Source organism: Zalophus californianus, chromosome X, assembly GCF_009762305.2.
Source record: "Zalophus californianus isolate mZalCal1 chromosome X, mZalCal1.pri.v2, whole genome shotgun sequence".
In the NCBI taxonomy this organism is placed as follows: Eukaryota; Metazoa; Chordata; class Mammalia; order Carnivora; family Otariidae; genus Zalophus; species Zalophus californianus.
The window spans coordinates 71452945-71469270 of NC_045612.1; the positions used below are offsets into that span (position 1 = coordinate 71452945).

Sequence of the window (16326 nt, forward strand, 5' to 3'; positions counted from 1 at the left end):
GGTTCCTGACAGTCTACACCCAGGGAACGAAGAGCAAGCGCCATGTTGAGGCCACCCTTGCCACTCAGATCCCTCTTATTCCTGCAGCTGCCTCTGCTGGGGGTGGGGCTGGACTTGACGGTCCCCATGCCCAATGGGAATGAAGACGTCGCAGCTGGTGGGAAACGTGGGACTGAAGGGGGTTGGTGAGAGGGGAGCCTGTGGGAAGGGGCCGTACAGAAATCTCGAACCTGCCACGGGGCATTGGAAGGATGCGGGCAGAACTGAAGAGTACTGTGGAGAAGGAAAAGGGGAAGGGTTCTCTGCCCCCTGCTGCTGCTTCTTCTGACCATCATTTCTGGTCTTCCCCTCCCCCCCCCCCTCGTCTTCTCTCCAACCTAGATTTCTCCCTGACCGCTACACCCCCTGGGACCCTCAGCGTTCCCACCCTGCCCCTCCCAGAGGTCCAGTGCTTTGTGTTCAATGTTGAGTACATGAATTGCACTTGGAACAGCAGCTCTGAGCCCCAGCCCACCAACCTGACTCTGCACTACTGGTATGAAAAAGGAAGAGGGGACAGCACAAGGGAGTAAGAGGGGGGTGGGCTGGACCAAGAAAGAGGGTAAGCCAGCATCCGAGCCTCCCCACCATTTTCTCATGGGGTAAGTCAGTTCAGAGGAGATGGGGCTGGGCTGTGGTATCCGTAGTACCCAAGTTTATGCCTCCGTTCCTCTTCCTCCCAACCCTTCTCCAGGTACAAGAACTCCAATGATGATAAAGTCCAGGAGTGTGGCCACTATCTATTCTCCAGAGAGACCACTGCGGGCTGTTGGCTGCAAAAGGAGGAGATCCATCTCTACGAAACATTTGTTGTCCAGCTCCAGGACCCGGGGGAGCCCAGGAGGCGGTCCATACAGATGCTAAAACTGCAGAATCTGGGTAATTTGGAAAGGGCGCCAAGAGTCCTGGAATATATTGTGGGGCACTGGAGTATAGGGAGTGGTGTTCTTTCACCTTGAGGGTACTTAGGCAGGAAGGACGAGGTGAGGGATCGGGATCGGGAGGGGCAGAGGGATTAGGGGCACTACCTTCAGGATCCTAATTCATCTAGGCCAGGGCAATGACCACACACACACACACACACACACACACACACACACACACACACACACACAAACACACATATCTCCAGTGATCCCCTGGGCTCCGGAGAACCTGACCCTTCGAAACCTGAGCGAATCGCAGCTAGAACTGAGCTGGAGCAACAGACACTTGGACCACTGTTTGGAGCACCTTGTGCAGTACCGGAGTGACTGGGACCGCAGCTGGACTGTGAGTGACCGGGGTCATGAATGTAGCAGCTCTAAGGCCAAGCAAATGGGGATAGAGGATTCAATCGGCCAAGTAGGAGGGCCTGATCTCAAGCTCCTGTTCTCTGCTTCCTGGTTCCTCTGCTCTGTCTCTCCCCTCATCCAGCTCCTTTGCCTATAATGACCAGTGGACTTCCCATTAACGTTTCCCTACCCGTACTCTTCCCAATACCTGATAGCCAAGTAAACAAAAGGGAGCCTTCCAGGGGATCTGGTGAGGAGGCATTAGATTCTAGTTGGTGAAGGGAGCAGGGTGGCTTGAGTGGTCAAGAGAGGAGGGAAGAGCTGGGAAGGACTGGATGATGGGGGGGAGGGGCCGCGGTTTTAATTCTCCCTTCTTTTTTAGACACCCATCTCTCCCTCACTCTCTTTCTCCCCAAGGAACAATCAGTGGACCACCGAAATAGCTTCTCTCTGCCGAGCGTGGATGGGCAGAAATTCTACACGTTCCGTGTCCGGAGCCGCTATAACCCACTCTGTGGAAGCGCTCAGCTTTGGAGTGAATGGAGCCGCCCTATCTACTGGGGCAGCAATACTTCCAAGGGTAAAATGGGCCTAAGACCTCACCGTGACCCATGAGCCCGGCACCCCAACCCTTTCAAGCATTTCTCTCTTTTGCTCTACCTCTCGACCCCTAAGTCCCCCAGACTTGGTGGCCCATCTCCCCTCACTGTTCAACCTCAACCCCCAGGTTGCAGGGTTTTTCTGTGTTGGGTTAGGTCAGTATGTTGTTAGAGTGGGCGGGGGGGGGGGGGTGGTCGAGAAGGAGGCAGAGGGGAGATAGAATGTTTAAGATTCCCCTACAGCATTTCCGGAAAGCCTGCATGGCAAAGATAGCTTTGGAACCAGACTGATGTAGGGTTTTAAAACTGGCTCTGCTGCTTACTCCCCACCTCTTTGACCTCGGGCACATCGCTAACCTCTTTGATTCTGTTTCCTCATCTGTAAGATGGAGATAATGATTGTCCCCCCCACCCCCCGCCACTCTCAGGAGTTGTGAGGATTAAGGGTATGGGAAGTGTCTAGCACGGTGCCTGGCACCAAAGTTGGGGCACTATAGATGTTAGGTCACTTTCTCTTTCTTCTTCTTCTTCTTTTTTTTTGTAGAGAATCCTTTGTTGTTTGCTTGGGAAGCTGTGCTTATCCCCCTTGGCTCCATGGGATTGATTATTACCCTTATCTGTGTGTACTGCTGGCTGGAACGGTGAGATTTCAGATATCCTGGGAAAATGAAGTGGGGTGGCTGGGAAGAAATAGTAGAGGAGGATTATCACAGGGTCTCCAGGAGTAGAGAGCGGGACAGTAAGGAATGAGGGATCACTCAAGGGGGGCATGGTGACGGAAGGAAGCTGCAGGCACACAGACCGCAGAATCCCTTCATTCCGTCTGGGAGAACTGGGAGAAGGGTACTAGACGAGTGTAACCAACATGCTCCTGCTCCCTCTTTCTCCTCCGTTCAGGATGTTGCCCCGCATTCCTACCCTCAAGAACCTCGAGGATCTGGTCACCGAATACCACGGGAACTTTTCGGTGAGAACATTGTCACAGGCAGACTGCAGTTTGTCGACCACTGACTGCCTCTGCCCGAAAGTCAGCCAGAGTGTGGGGGCCAGAGGGGAAGGGGAGGGGGCCTGCACTAACTGTCAGGATGTGGCTGGCCAGTGGGAGGTTGGGCTAGATGGAGAGTGACACACCGAAGAACTGATTATATAGATCGGGTGGGGCAGATGGCAACAGCGGTATGGGGGGCCCCGGGAGTCTGTGTGTCCCTTCTGTAATCACAGGCGCTGCAGACCTTGTAAGAGCTCCCTTGGTACAGAGCCCGGGTCTTTTACTCCCTGCGCCTAATTGACCCCTGACCTGGAGATATCTGTCTTTAGGCCTGGAGCGGAGTGTCTAAGGGCCTGGCCGAGAGTTTGCAGCCAGACTACAGTGAATGGCTCTGCCACGTCAGTGAGATTCCCCCAAAAGGAGGGGCTCCAGGGGAGGGGCCTGGGGGCTCCCCCTGCAGCCAGCATAGCCCCTACTGGGCTCCCCCATGCTACACCCTGAAACCTGAAACTGGAGCCCTGATACCCTGACAGAATCCCAGAGCCCTGTATTCCTAAGTTGAACTAACTTCCCCTCTACCCAGCCTGGGTCCCATGCTCACCTCGCCCCCCTGTGGCTGATTCTGAATTTTATGCCCCCTGTAACTTCCCTCCCCCTCCACGCCCCCCCATTCAATATCTGCTATCGTCCAATTGCCCCTTTGCCCTGAGCACGCGGCTCATCTTCCCAGATCCAGCCCCTCTTCCTCCTCGCAGGATTCCTTCTCCCGCAGTCCCTCCGTCCTTCCCTCCCTCCTTCCATCTATCCTTCAATTATGCTCCAAGCAATGAGAAATAAAGCTTCTGTTGATGATCATCAAGAATGTCTGTTGTTGGGGCGGGGAGCAAGGGAAATGTGGGGTGCAAGGAGGGTGCGAGTCATGGTGCTGACAGGAGGAAAAAGGAGTAGTAGACTCATGATGTGCAAGGAGTAGTACCACAAATTAACTAGAGAAGAGCAGCGTTCGAGAAACTTGGCTTTTCTCTAGGTGCCCTGCACTCCTACCAGCATGCATTTTATTTTATTTTTTTTAAAGATTTTATTTATTTATTTGACAGAGAGATAGAGAGCACAAGCAGGGGGAATGGCAGAGGGAGAGGGAGAAGCAGGGTCCCTGCTGAGCAGGGAGCCCAACGCAGGGCTTGATCCCAGGCCCCCGGAATTAGGACCCAGCCGAAGGCAGACCCCCAACTGACTGAGCCACCCCTGTGCCCCTTATTTTATTTTTTACAAGATTTTATTTATTTATTGGGCGGGGAGGAGCAGAGGGAGAGGACAAGCAGACTCTGCACTTAACGTGGAGGAGCCCGACGTGCAGGGATCAATCCCAGGACCCTGAGATCACGACCTGAGCCAAAACCAAGAGCCAGAGGCTTAACCCACTGAGCCACGCAGGCGCCCCACAGGATGCATTTTAGAATTAGATTTACCGTGTTGCCCCCATCCCCAGCAAATCTTTCACAGACTCCCACCCGGGTTCTTCTCTCCTTATCCATACTCCACCTTCTGCTGCATATACCACTTCTGACCTCATAATCCCTCAACCTCAGCTTCAGGCCCCACCCCTAGGGATGTTGGCTATCCACTGCTGGTAGCTCTCTCCCATCTGCCCTGTCTGGGCCTCTTCAGCCTATGCGATCCGCTGACCTCTCCAGACCCCCAATCCTATGAGCCCACTTCTGCTCACCCCCCCCCCCCGCCCCGGACCTCTAGAACATTCTCCTTCCGAATGACTCATCAGGCCTTCATCTGAAGAGTGAGAAGATCTTGAGAGCATGTTCATTTTCATCAAACATGGAGGTGAGGGGCATCACAGAACTGGAGTCTGTATGTAGGGCTGGGGAGGTTTGAGGGCAGTGGGGGGGAGGTGGTCACAGGGATGGTATACCTACAGAAGGGCCACATGCCCCATCCCATGTCTTCTCAGATAATCACCAGTTTCTGGTCAATACCAATTGCTCTGTCCTTCTGTTGCCGCATTACACCCGCAATAAAGTAGGGTTGCCTAAAACAGGTGAGGAGTTAGGCGGAGGGGAGTAAAGGCCAAGGGTTGGAAGTCCGCGGGGTCATTTCGAGACTCCAAGCCCTCTGACAGGCAAGAAGAGAGCTCTTTGAATCCAACAGCTTCCTCCAATCCCTTCAGGATAGGATCACTGCCCCTTTTGCTCCCACTCTCCTTCCTTAGCTGCCCCAATAACCCCTGGCCTCCCTCCAGACACCATCGATGTGTGTGACGAAACGGGGACAACGAAGTTGCTTTTCCTGATGAAGACCCCTGGAGACTATGCCAGCAAATTCCTTACTGCTCGAAACACCTACTATATTTGTAAGGTGGAGCCTGGAGCACCAGGTAGAGGCTTGGGAGCATTCCTGAAAGATAGGGCAGGGCCCTCAAAATGGATTGTGAACCTTGACCCTCAACCAGGTCCAAACTGACCATCTCCAGTCAGCCTAAGAAAGGGCACCGCCTCTACAACAATAGGGTAGGTTTATGCATATTATGCTCCCCCCACCTGATCCTAGGGTTGGACCTGAGGGGGACGAAATCAGGAATATCAGCTCACAGTAGCATCGGGGGTTAGGTTCCTGAAATCTTGGGCTTTGGAAGGGGGGAGACGGGGTGACAGGGGCTGGAGATAGCACACTGCTGTGTTCACAGGAACCTGACTGGAGAATGCCCACAGAGCTTTTGTGCCTCTCCTGAAGAATCCAGAACCCGAGCTAATTGGTAAGGAGCGCGATGGAGGAAGGAGGAACATGGAGAGGACTGTACATAGCCAGGTGATAGAGTACATTCTCTATATGGAGTGAGAATTGTGGAATGAGGCAGGATCCTAGGAAAAGGGGACTACGGCCTAGGTCCACTTTAGGATGGGTGTTTCACTCCAACCGGCTGGAGTGGCGTGTGTCACTCACCCCTACTCCTCACCCCCATTTCTCGGGCACTGTCTTGATATAATCTCCCTATCACCACCCCATCGTTCCCATCTTTCCCTTTATCCTTTTCTCTTGGAGTCTCGGTGTCCCAATTCCCACCGAAAAGAGCAAAACTTAGGCACCTTCAGATCACTCCTCAGCCTAGCTTTGGGCCCAGTTATTCCAAGTGATTGCTGGAATGATGGGACGGATGGGGTGGGTAGGTAAAGGTCTCTGATCCTCAGAGGTCGGGGTAGGGGTGCCTTTTCCTAGTTCTCAGACACCTTGTGCACACAATGTGACCTTCTGGAGAGGAGCCGAGTGAGATTGCTTAGAAGCCCAGAAGCCAAGAAAGTCATTCCAATTGAATCCTCTGTGAACCTCCCAGTAAGACTCCCCAAATGTAGTCTGTCCCTGCACCCCCCTTTCCTACCACCCAACCCGAGGCTCCTGCCCCCTGTCCCCCACCCCCGGGATGAATTTCCTTTCCAAATCCAATATCCATGCCCAAGACCTGCCTCCAACCTCTCTTGGCCTGCCACGGGCCCTAGTTTGTAGAAAGCTTCCCTGCAGGGGCCTCTTTATCTACTTATGGATCCTTTCCTTTTCCAGTCCAAATCAATGGGACGATCAGATGAAGAGGGGTCCACTCGCAGGGGTCCGATCTTTAGGACCAGAGCGGACTTTCTCAGAAGAGATAAACATTGCTAACTAAATAAAGTGCCCAGGTGAGAGCAATAATACGAGGTATGAAATTACTGGAATTCAACGTGAGGTCCCTTCTTCAAGAAAGACTCCTTCTCCCAATATCTGCACCAAGGCCTAAGTGTGCCCTGGGCACCATGGAGGCTCTGAGGGTGGGTAGGAGTGGCAGGAGAGGGCTGGGGTGAGCGCATGGGTGGGAGTGAGGCAAGACTGTGAAGTCTGGTACAATGAGCCTTTGAGGGACAGAGTAGGGGGTGGGGTCCTCTCCAACCAGACTACCTCCCCTTGAGAGGCCTATCACAGCCCGCCCACTACTGCTGGGGTTCCGTGAAGGATGGGCATCTTCCCTCCCCCCCCACCACGATGATCCACCAACTCCCTCTGCTGAAATTCCCCCAGCCCCCCACCTCTCCTCCGCCTCGGAGTAGTCCCTCCCGCCAGTCCTCTGCCTCCCCCACCCCTTATCTGAGGGGAGCAGCAAGGCGGCAGAAACCGGAGCTGGTTATAGGCATTTATTGAATTTATTCATTTATTGATTTGACACACTTCCCCACTCCAATCTAGCACATGATACAATCTGGGTAGGCCAGGCGCTGACACAGGAAATGATGGGAACCCACAGCAGGGGCGGGGGAGGGGACAATGCAAAGGGGACTGGGGGAGGGGCTGCTCTGGGGGCTGGGGTGGGGAAGGAGCCCCAGATGGCCACCCTGGCAGGTGCTAGTAAACCTGATCCACATTCCCCTCCATCCCCGCTTGTTTCCCAGACCCTCGGCCAAGCTCCCCAGCTCCCCCTGCCCTGTTCCACCCCTCCCCCCCTGCTTGCCACCACACACACTTCCACATAACCCCTGTAGTCAGGCAAGGGGAAGAAGGGCAGGGACAGCTGTCAGGGGCCTGGAACAGGGAGGTCTCTGTGCCTAACTTTACCACCCTAAATCCTTCCCTCCTCTTCTCCCCCACCCCCTCCCACCCCTTTGCAGGCCACAAGCTAATTCCAGGCCTTCAGTGCACTCTCCCACCATAGCGCTAACCCGCAGTGGGTCATGCGAGAGTGTGGCTGCACCCCCAACACCACACACTCCCAGACACAAGGTGAACCAGGGGGCCTGGCTTAGCTTTTTCCATAGGGAAACTCTAAGCTAGGTCGGCGCAGACCTTGTTCCAGACATCTCCACGGCAGAGCTTTCCCCCTTGCTCAGTACAACTCTCCACTGCTGCTCCCCTGCCCCCTGCTCTCTGGCGGCCTGGAGCTCGCTCTCTCTCCCCCCGCCCCATGTTTCCCCAAGTAATGTCTGTAGTGTTTGCATCATGTCACTATGACAAAGCCTTCAGAAAGAAAAAAAAAAGCATTCTCCCCATCACTAGCACCTTGCCACTGTTAAAAATCTCTATATTTGTGTTTATATCTCTTTAAAAGTTTATAAAAAGCCTTTCTGTTATCTGCAGCCTTCCAAGGGTGATTTGGCCTGGTGAGCCCCTCCAGTGCTCAGACCTTGGCCCTTCCAGGTCCCTACTACCCCACCCTACCCACCCCACCCCACTGGCCTAGGGGGCCACTGCATAAAAATCCCAGGCTCAAGCTAGCCCGGACCAGCTCAGGTAAGACTACAAAAGATCCTGCTCCCAAAGGCAGGGGTAAGGCCACTGGTGACTTCACATTTCCAACAGCATTGCCCACCCCTGCTCTGAAACCCAGGGGGCGGGAATGGAGAGAGCCAAGGATGGCTCCCAAGAGGGGGCCTCACCCCCTAATTGGCACAGTGAGAAGAAACCCTTTCCCTTTCCCCCCACCCCTTTCCCTCCCTCCCTCCACAGTTCCCATATGGGGCAGCTTTATCTTTAGAATTTCCTCAAAGCCCCCGTGTGAGCAGACCCCACCCTAGCTCTAAAGCAGGGTCCTGAATTCCCAGGGAGGGGTCAAGGGTAAAGAGTGGATATGGGCACGCCTGGCTCCACCGCTGAAGCAGGGGACAAAGCTTGCAGCCATGGCTCAGGGATCTGTGGGAAGAAGAAATGGAAGACAAAGTAAGAGGCTCATCTGGGGCATGACAACTTTCCACCATTAAGGTCCACCCGCCCCAAAAAACCCCCCACAAAAAACAGAGACAGCCCTTCCCCCTACCTTGCCTGTGCTGCTGCTAGGGGCGGGCACTGCTGAGGGGCCTGGAGGTCCCATCGGGGAGCTACGCCCCTCTAATACGACGCCCTCCCTCCCATTCCCCAGGGGCTCCAGCCACCGCCCTCCTCCCTGGCCTCCAGTTCTAAAGCTCCCTCTTGCTCAGATCATGGCACCAGCTGGGCACCTAGGAGTGGCTGTAAGTTGTGAGATGCTACTGTGGATGAAGAGGTGTCCTACCTGGCTCGAAGTTGAAGTCCAGTCCCTCGCCCCCATCCATGAGGTCGCTGATGATGTTATCCACGTCACACTCCAGGTTCTCCATATACATGTCAAGATCCAGATCCTGAGGCATTCGGTCTTGGCTTGCAGCTTCAGTACCAGGTGTGAGCACAGGAGCCCCCAGGGGCTTGGGGATGGGAGCCCCTGCCATGACTGGAGGTGGTGCTATCATAGAAAGGGTGGGGACCAGACTGCTGGGGCCCGGGGCCTCTAGCGGCTTGGGACAGAGGCCGACTCCTGTGGCTAGCTTGCTGGAGGAAGGTAGCCCCCCCAGCAACAGAAGTGTTGGAGCCTGGGACAGAATGGGGTCTACCTGGGTCATGAGCACATCGGCAGGGGGTGGTGGCGTATCAGAGGTGAGCAGGGCCTCCAGAGACTGGGGGCTAGCAAAGCACCCTTCTCCTGCTGCCAGGGACCCCTCTGCTGAGCTGAAGAGGGAGGTGCTGTAGGTGTGTAAGGGACCCGGGACCCCAGGATGCTGCAAAGAGAAGCCAGAGAGACTACTCCGAGAGAGCAGGGAATGGGACGAGGTGAGATTGAGCCCATCTAACAGCTCGAGATCTTCGTTTAGGGTGGGAGGGACACCCCCTGCATAGCTGCTGACTGAGGCTGGCATCTCTTCCTCGGCCAGCACCTCAGACTCTGGCCTCATGGGGGAGTGCCGAGTGCTGATGGTGCTGGCGTTAGAACTGCTTCGTGGACGGAACGTGGTCCACACATCGGCCTCTTCGCGGTTTCGCGAGCAAGGGCTGCCTGGCCACTTGGGAAAGTGGCCCACCGGGCTCGTTGGAGTGGCGCCTTCGGGTGGAGCCGGCAGCACGGCAGGTTTCTTCTTGGGGGCCTTGCTGCGGCCCCGAAGCAGCTTGCTGCTGCTATCCATGGAGGCTGCCCGGCGGCGGGGAGCCTTGCCACTCTTGCCTCCTTCAGGATTCAGCATCCACCAAGAGCTCTTGCCAGTAGCTTCGTTGTGAACCTTGATGAACTTGCTGTGCAGGGACAGGTTGTGGCGGATGGAGTTCTGGAGGGGGCAGAGGCAGTGGGAAAGGGGCATGAGCTCCGTGCAGGGGAGGCCAGTGGCCAGCAGCCCCACCTCGAAGGATGCTGGGACAGAGCAGGGGCATTCCTAGAAACCCAGAGCTATCAACCCCCCCGGGGGGGGTAACAGGCAAAGGTAGGGGTGGGGATTGGAGCGGGGTGTGGGGGGGAAGACCATACACAGTTCCCACCCAAAGACGAGATGCTCAGCCTCTGCTGCTCCAGACGTCTCTGCACAAGGGCCCAGGACACAAGCCGAGTAACAACCTACTGCCGAGGGCACTGGGCCCGTTCTGGAAAAGCTCACAGCACTGCACTCCTCCCAGGTCTCTGGGGGGCTGTCTGGGGCTGGTGGGCATTTATTGGGGAGACACACTCCTGATTCCACAAGAACTAGGATTAGGTGGGAAAGAATTCCATGGCTCCAGCCTCTTTCCTTGAGTGTAGGCTTGGGTGGAGTTTACGGGACAGTGGTATGACGCCAGCCCAAGACTGGCCCACCCTGTCTTGAGCCAGTTCTCTGACTAGGCTGAGGGGCTGGAACCTCAGCAGAGAGAGCGCTCTACTCCGCATGGGGCATTTGAGCCCCAGCTCTCCGGAGGATTTGAAGATCTCTCTTTTTTTTTTTTTTCCTGATTCCTCCCAGTCCTTGGGCAGACACGCTCAACTACATTCAGGCCAGGCGCCTCGCTGTGCCTCAGATACACAAGGCACGTTCCTTTCTCCCTCCCTCCTCGTCCTAGGAAGGGTCTCCCTTCTGTAAATTCTGCTAGTTCCTCAAGACCAAGCGTAAGTTCCCTCCCTTCTATTAAGTGGTTGCCTGACTTCTGCGGCCAAATCTCTCATATGGTATTTTTAATCTGTTCCACACAATCTGACCCAATCTATATTGTATTATTTACAATTTCACGTAATTGGTTTCATCGAGTATAAGCGCCCATGGCACAGATCATGTTGTCCAGTCAGGCAGCCCTCAACGGCGCCCCCTCGGAGTGCCAAGCTCCCAGGACATAATCAGTACTTTGTCGCCTTATTGGTGAGTGGCCCTGGGGTGACAATAGTGAGCCTGCCCTTGAGGCTCTATCAGCTTTGAAGCGCCTTGGGTATTGGAAGCTCCGTGTCCTCCCTCCCTTCCTCCTTCCCTCCCTCTGTTCTCCCTTCCTCCCTCATTGCTGATATTCCGCTAGAGATAAGTTTTTTCCCAGGGGCCCAAGGAGCTGAGATTGGCAGCTTCTTGAGCCCCCAGAGCAGCTTCTTTCTACTGGTTGCCCCAGGCTAGTTACACCATCCTTTTGTGTCGTCCCCCCCCCACATCCCTTCCCTGTCCTACCTCCTTTCCCCTACTTCCCCTCAGGAATTTGTGCCTAAGATCTCCAACCTTAGGGGCATTTGACCTCCCACAAGGAGCTCTTTGGTGTTTAGAAACTTGGGAGGAGCCCAGGAGGGCTCGGAACTACTTGGCTGAGGCTCTGACTGGTGCTCCAGATAAGGAGACCCTCTGCCTGGGGAAAGATGCTCAAGTAGCTTCTTGTTCCAGAGTTCTTTAGCCAGAGAATTCCTTGTCTCCCTGGGACCCTTCAGTAACGGCTACTACCCTGGCTGCATTGGTACGCCTCGTTCCTTGAAGGGAATGGAAACTTGTCCATCTAGACAGTAACTGTCCAACCTCAGTAACTGAGCGCCCCCATGACTTCTGGCACTGAGATTCCCACCACCCCCACCCCCCCACCCCCGTTCATCCGTCAGCTCTGGCTCTACTGAGAAGCTCCATTCCTCTCTCTACACTCAATACCCCAAGGGGCCCATTTGGTTAACCCCTCTTCTTTAGACCTCAGAACTAGTACATAGTACAACGTCCTACCTGGAGAGGTCAGCTCCCTAGAAGCCTATAATGCCTACCTGTTGGAAGCGGGGGGGGGGGGGTGACTCCTAATTGTCCCCCCAAGCCACCTAAAACAAAGCTTTCTTGTTCTTAGTGAGTGCCACCCCCTGGTGGGGTGGGAGTACTTCTGGCCCACCACCAGAGGAGCCAGTTCAGGGCCCCCCAAGGCTTACCCCTTGGAGTGGGGCGGGGGTGGGGATGGGGGATGAGAGGCTGGGAGGCCCTAGGCTCAGCTTGATTTGGCTTCGCCATCATTCAAGTGAAGAGAATTTGGCAGCATGGACTAGCAGAAAGAGGATATGATTTCTAGGTAGACCTGAGTTCAGGTCCTTGCTCTACAGATACCAGGAGAGTTTCCTGTCCTTTCTGTACCTTAATTTCCCAACACGTAAAATGTGAAGTCTCACAATTGCTGTGACGATTAATAAAACAAAACAAAACAAAACTTAAAAACTACTTTGTAGACAAAAACTCCGCAAATAAGTGTAAATTATAAGGAGGGACTACACTCCCACTGCATAACTAACAACTCACGATTATTTCTTCTACCCTGGAAAATGAACCTAAGGCAAAAGAAAAAAACAGCTGTGTAGGCTGGGTCCAAGGAGGGGAGCTCTTTATGAGCTGAGACTGTGGCGTGGCAGTCTACCCAGAAATAGTGCCAAGGGTCTCAGTCAGCTGTCCTGTTTTCGGTCCGGCCCAGCTCCTGGGGATACTGCAGATCTGATCACTCGATCTCCTAGACCTAGGGGAGGACCCTCTGCTCATTCAACCCTCTCTACTTCCTTGTACGCTGATCTCACCACCCACGGGGGTGCAAGATGCCAAGGGGCTGAAGCTCCCCATTTTGTGATTAGAGTTCCATATTCCTCAGGACAAGTTTTCAGAGCATCTAGCAAGATCTTTCTTCCCAGTTTCTTCATGGAAGGCAAAGGGAACTCCCAACCTTGTGCTCCAAAGTCAGATCCCTAGCTCTTTTTTTCGTAACTATTATTCCTCAACAGTAAATGAAAACTCTCCCCTGGCCCCTGCCACCCCAGACTTAGATAGCCCCTTGCTAGGGAGAGTTTCCTAGCACTACAGGGTAAACTGAGGCAGGTAGCAGCTCATGGCCCTTTTTTTCCTCCTGGTCCATAAGAGCAGCTACTTTACCCCAGGAATATCACCTTTTCTCACCTCTGCCACTCTACCCCCTCTTCTTGGGTAGAGCCGTTCTAGCACAGTACCTCTACCCTGAGGTATTGAGAGGCAAGTGGGGAATCCAAGTAATCCCACAGGAATGGGAGAAAAGGTGTTGGGGTGGGAGGTGGGGGAGGAAGGAAGGCTAGGTTCATGTGGGGAATCCACACAGTTCCTGCTGTACATAGGATAAAGACCTCTCTGTGGAAATAAGTGTCTGGGGCAGCTCAAGCCAAAGTGCTGGGAGTGTTGAGCAGAGAATTCAATTTTCTCCAAGGCAAGGACAGTGTCTTATTCATCTGCGATCCTCCAGCATCAAGCACTGAGCAGTGGCATATACTATGTCCTAAGTAAATGTTTGTGTAATTGATGATTTGAAGGTGGATCTCTGGGGTAGGGGCATAAAAGGTGGCCCCAGAACGGCAGTAAGGAGGCTAGGGGGCCCAAGGGGCAGATGGTATTGGGACAGAGGTAAGGGGGTCATAGTTACCTTCCATCCTGCTGAGCTGTTGCTGTCACCCTTGTCCTTGAAGTAGGGCACAGTGCGGACCATCCACTCATAGATCTGGGCGAGTGTCAGTCGCTTCTCGGGGGCGCTTTCAATGGCCTGGCTGATGAGTTCTGCATATGACTGATTTCCCCAGGCATTCCGGCGGGAGCCTCCCTTCCGAGGACCTGTTACAGCCCCCAGGATCCCGGGCTGGGGGCCCCCTGCCGGCTCTGGGAGCTGGGAGGGCAACAGGGTCGGCTCTGAGTGCCCCTCCGTGTGTACCTTCTCTCCCAGACCTGGCTCCACCTCGGGCGGCTCGGGCGGCTCAGACGGCTCAGTAGCGAGCTCTGGTCGGGGAAGGGGCCAGGTGCAGGAGCGGGGACGGCTCTGGGGTTCGAAGTCGGGATCGAGGTCTATGATCGCGGCAGCCTCTGTGGCTGAATTCTCATTCCTTGGATCCATACGTGGAGTTGGACCTCCGCCGCTCAGCTTTCAGAGGAGCCTGCCACCGTCCCTCGCGATGCCTCCCCCCAGGGGGGAAGCACCGAGGGCCAGGAGGCACATTCCTGCCAGTCCTCAGAAAGTCGCGAACTTCCCCCTCGCCCCAGGACGCTAGCCCCCAGGCTGTCCCTTCCACACAGTTCTCTGATCCTCTTCTCGACTACAAGCGGACAGCCTCGGAGCTCTTTCCGAGACACCACCTGTAACCTCCGCCTAGCGAAGACACTTTTTCTCCAACCTCTCACTCAGCTTCCTGCTCTTTTAAACCTGAGGCACGGTATCCCCTCATACATTGCGCTCCCATCACCGAACGTCTCCTTAGCCGCAGTTCCCTCCCCCTTTTAAGTTGCTGCCCCCCGGACACTCCTCCCAAATTTCCTCCACCCGGATCACTGCCCTCCCCCACGCCCCGCTCCCCCGCGTCACTTGCCCCTCCCCTAGCTGCCCCTCCCCCCGCCTCTTCCCTGCACTCCACTCTTAATAGGCCCCGCGGCCCCGCGGCCCCAGCCTCCCTTATTCCCGCACCAATTCCCCTATCGGCCCCCCCCCACCCCCCACCCCCGGGTTCCCTTTTTGTTTTGCTCCGAGCAGCAGCCCCCGCCTGACGTCTCTGTTTACCACTCGCCGGGGCAGCCATCTGCGCACGCGCCTGGAGAGCCAGTTGGGAAACCGAGTTCTTCAGTCGTGCCACCCTGGTCCGCCTTAGGGGACTACATTTCCCGTCCTACTTCGCGGCCAGGAGCCCGATAAGGGCGGCTGGAGAGCGGCGTGGCAGGATATAGGGAGGTGGAACTTTAATTATTAGAGGTCGTCGCGGACTTTTTCTTTTCTTTAAAAGTCATTTTCCTCCTTCCCCCCCCTTTCCCACCTCCTCCCGTGTGACTCCGGGTCGCCTCGGTGACCGTGTTGAGAGGCGCTAGACCTTTCTCCGTCTTTCCGTGAACGGCGGGCAGGAGGGAAAAATGCGGTCTCTTACAAGAAGCAGAAAACCGAGAGGCAAGAAGCCGAGAACGGACTAGAAAATAGGCTGTATGCAGGTTCGGGAGTTGGGTGAAGGGCTTGTGCAACATAAACAAATGCTGGCGATAGTGTCTCCTCTACCCACCTCAAGCCCCCGTACGCAATTCACGGTGACAGTGCGATCGCTGACCAATCAGTTTTCTCCACTGGCTCCTCTGGCCTCCCCTGAAATACTGATATTCTCCAGGTTCCCATCTTGGGCGGCTTCGCTTCTCATTCAACAGGTCCCAAACGGAGCGCATTATCTGCTCTTGCACCCACACCCCTATACTCTGGCTATCCTTATCTTGATTTTGGTTACCAGTTGTCCTGATCTGCCCAGTCCTCCAAGCTAGACTTCCCCCTCGCCTTTTCATCTCTTTAGCTTCTCCCGTCCAGATCCCAGTCCAGACTTTATTTATCACTGGATTAAGTTGCAATATCATCTTAGTCGGACCTCCTGCCATCAGTCTTTTCCTCACCGTGGTTTATGTTCCGTGCTGCCAACAAAGTTACCCTTCTAAGAAACACTCCTGGTAATAGAGGCTAAAACGTATGGAGCACTTATTATGTGCCCGGCGCTGTGCCGATTGCCTTACATACATTAGCTCATTTACTCCTCAAATCAACCGGGTACGGTAGGTACTGCGATCAACCCCATTTTATGCATGAAAACACGAATGCTCAGAAATTCAGTGCCATTCCCAGAGTCACAGCTAGGAGGCAGGAGAACTGGGATCATATCACTTACATGTGACCAGAGAATTTCCCTGCTTGAAACGTCCTTTGATTTTCCCTATTGCCTATGTGATAAAGTTCAGACTCTCTAGCAAGGTACACGCATCTCTTCAGGTTCAGGCCACTTCCCACCTTTCCTGCTTCATCTTTCACTAGGCACACTAAATTCCAACCAGTCAGAGTTTTGTACTATTTCCGGGAAATGTCGTGCCCTTTTCTACCTTTCCCTCCACCTCCTGGGATGTCCTCCCTCTCATCATCCCCTCCCCAAGCCTCTTATCTTGGAACATTTCCTATTCAGCCTTTCTTGTTCCCCTTAGGTGGACTTCTCCCTTTTCTGCGTTTCCAAGAACTTTGTGCAGGCTTGTGTTATACAGCATAAACCATATGGTACTGTAATGATTTCTTTACATGTATGTCTCCTCCACTAAACCGAACTCCTTGGGGACAGGGGCAAGGTTTACGTATCTCTGTGACCCTAGCCTGAGGTCCAACTCGAGAAATGCTGGTAGAATGAATGGGATCAGGAATTGAATGGCAT

At 54.5% G+C, this 16326-nt stretch overlaps 3 protein-coding genes across 4 annotated transcripts; 2 read left to right on the forward strand and 1 right to left on the reverse strand.

The window, feature by feature from the left end:
• Positions 1-3753, forward strand: IL2RG (interleukin 2 receptor subunit gamma). The gene is made up of 8 exons (XM_027608329.1): positions 1-157; positions 382-535; positions 734-918; positions 1172-1311; positions 1731-1893; positions 2457-2553; positions 2810-2879; positions 3230-3753. The coding sequence occupies exons 1-8, from the start codon at positions 43-45 to the stop codon at positions 3428-3430; spliced, it is 1125 nt and encodes a 374-aa protein (XP_027464130.1). The 5' UTR covers positions 1-42; the 3' UTR covers positions 3431-3753.
• Positions 3754-4714: 961 nt separating this feature from the next.
• Positions 4715-6630, forward strand: CXHXorf65 (chromosome X CXorf65 homolog). Its single transcript, XM_027609255.1, is given in 6 exon segments — positions 4715-4739; positions 4867-4953; positions 5155-5289; positions 5599-5667; positions 6136-6242; positions 6468-6630. Coding segments are annotated over 6 exon segments (522 nt in total). The 3' UTR covers positions 6567-6630.
• A 433-nt stretch (positions 6631-7063) lies between these two features.
• Positions 7064-14488, reverse strand: FOXO4 (forkhead box O4). Of its 2 annotated transcripts, XM_027609254.1 has the most exons (3): positions 13548-14480; positions 8920-9979; positions 7064-8561 (listed from the first exon to the last, which is right to left on the reverse strand). In XM_027609254.1, the coding sequence occupies exons 1-3, from the start codon at positions 14007-14009 to the stop codon at positions 8554-8556; spliced, it is 1530 nt and encodes a 509-aa protein (XP_027465055.1). In that variant the 5' UTR covers positions 14010-14480; the 3' UTR covers positions 7064-8553. The 2 variants fall into 2 exon arrangements, with proteins under 2 accessions (XP_027465055.1, XP_027465054.1); XM_027609253.1 differs by lacking the exon at positions 7064-8561 and having other exon boundaries at positions 8894-9979; positions 13548-14488.
• Between the last annotated feature and the right edge of the window lie 1838 nt (positions 14489-16326).

Bases quoted from the DNA above. Each gene is read 5' to 3' on its own strand.
- FOXO4 (XM_027609253.1), bottom strand. From the start codon at position 14,009: ATGGATCCAAGGAATGAGAATTCAGCCACAGAGGCTGCCGCGATCATA. The intron at 9,980-13,547 runs GTAACTATGACC...TGCCCCCTCCAG, and splicing joins ACAGCTCAGCAGGATGGAAG to AACTCCATCCGCCACAACCT.
- IL2RG (XM_027608329.1), top strand. From the start codon at position 43: ATGTTGAGGCCACCCTTGCCACTCAGATCCCTCTTATTCCTGCAGCTG. The intron at 158-381 runs GTGGGAAACGTG...TCTCCAACCTAG, and splicing joins GAATGAAGACGTCGCAGCTG to ATTTCTCCCTGACCGCTACA. The intron at 2,880-3,229 runs GTGAGAACATTG...ATCTGTCTTTAG, and splicing joins AATACCACGGGAACTTTTCG to GCCTGGAGCGGAGTGTCTAA.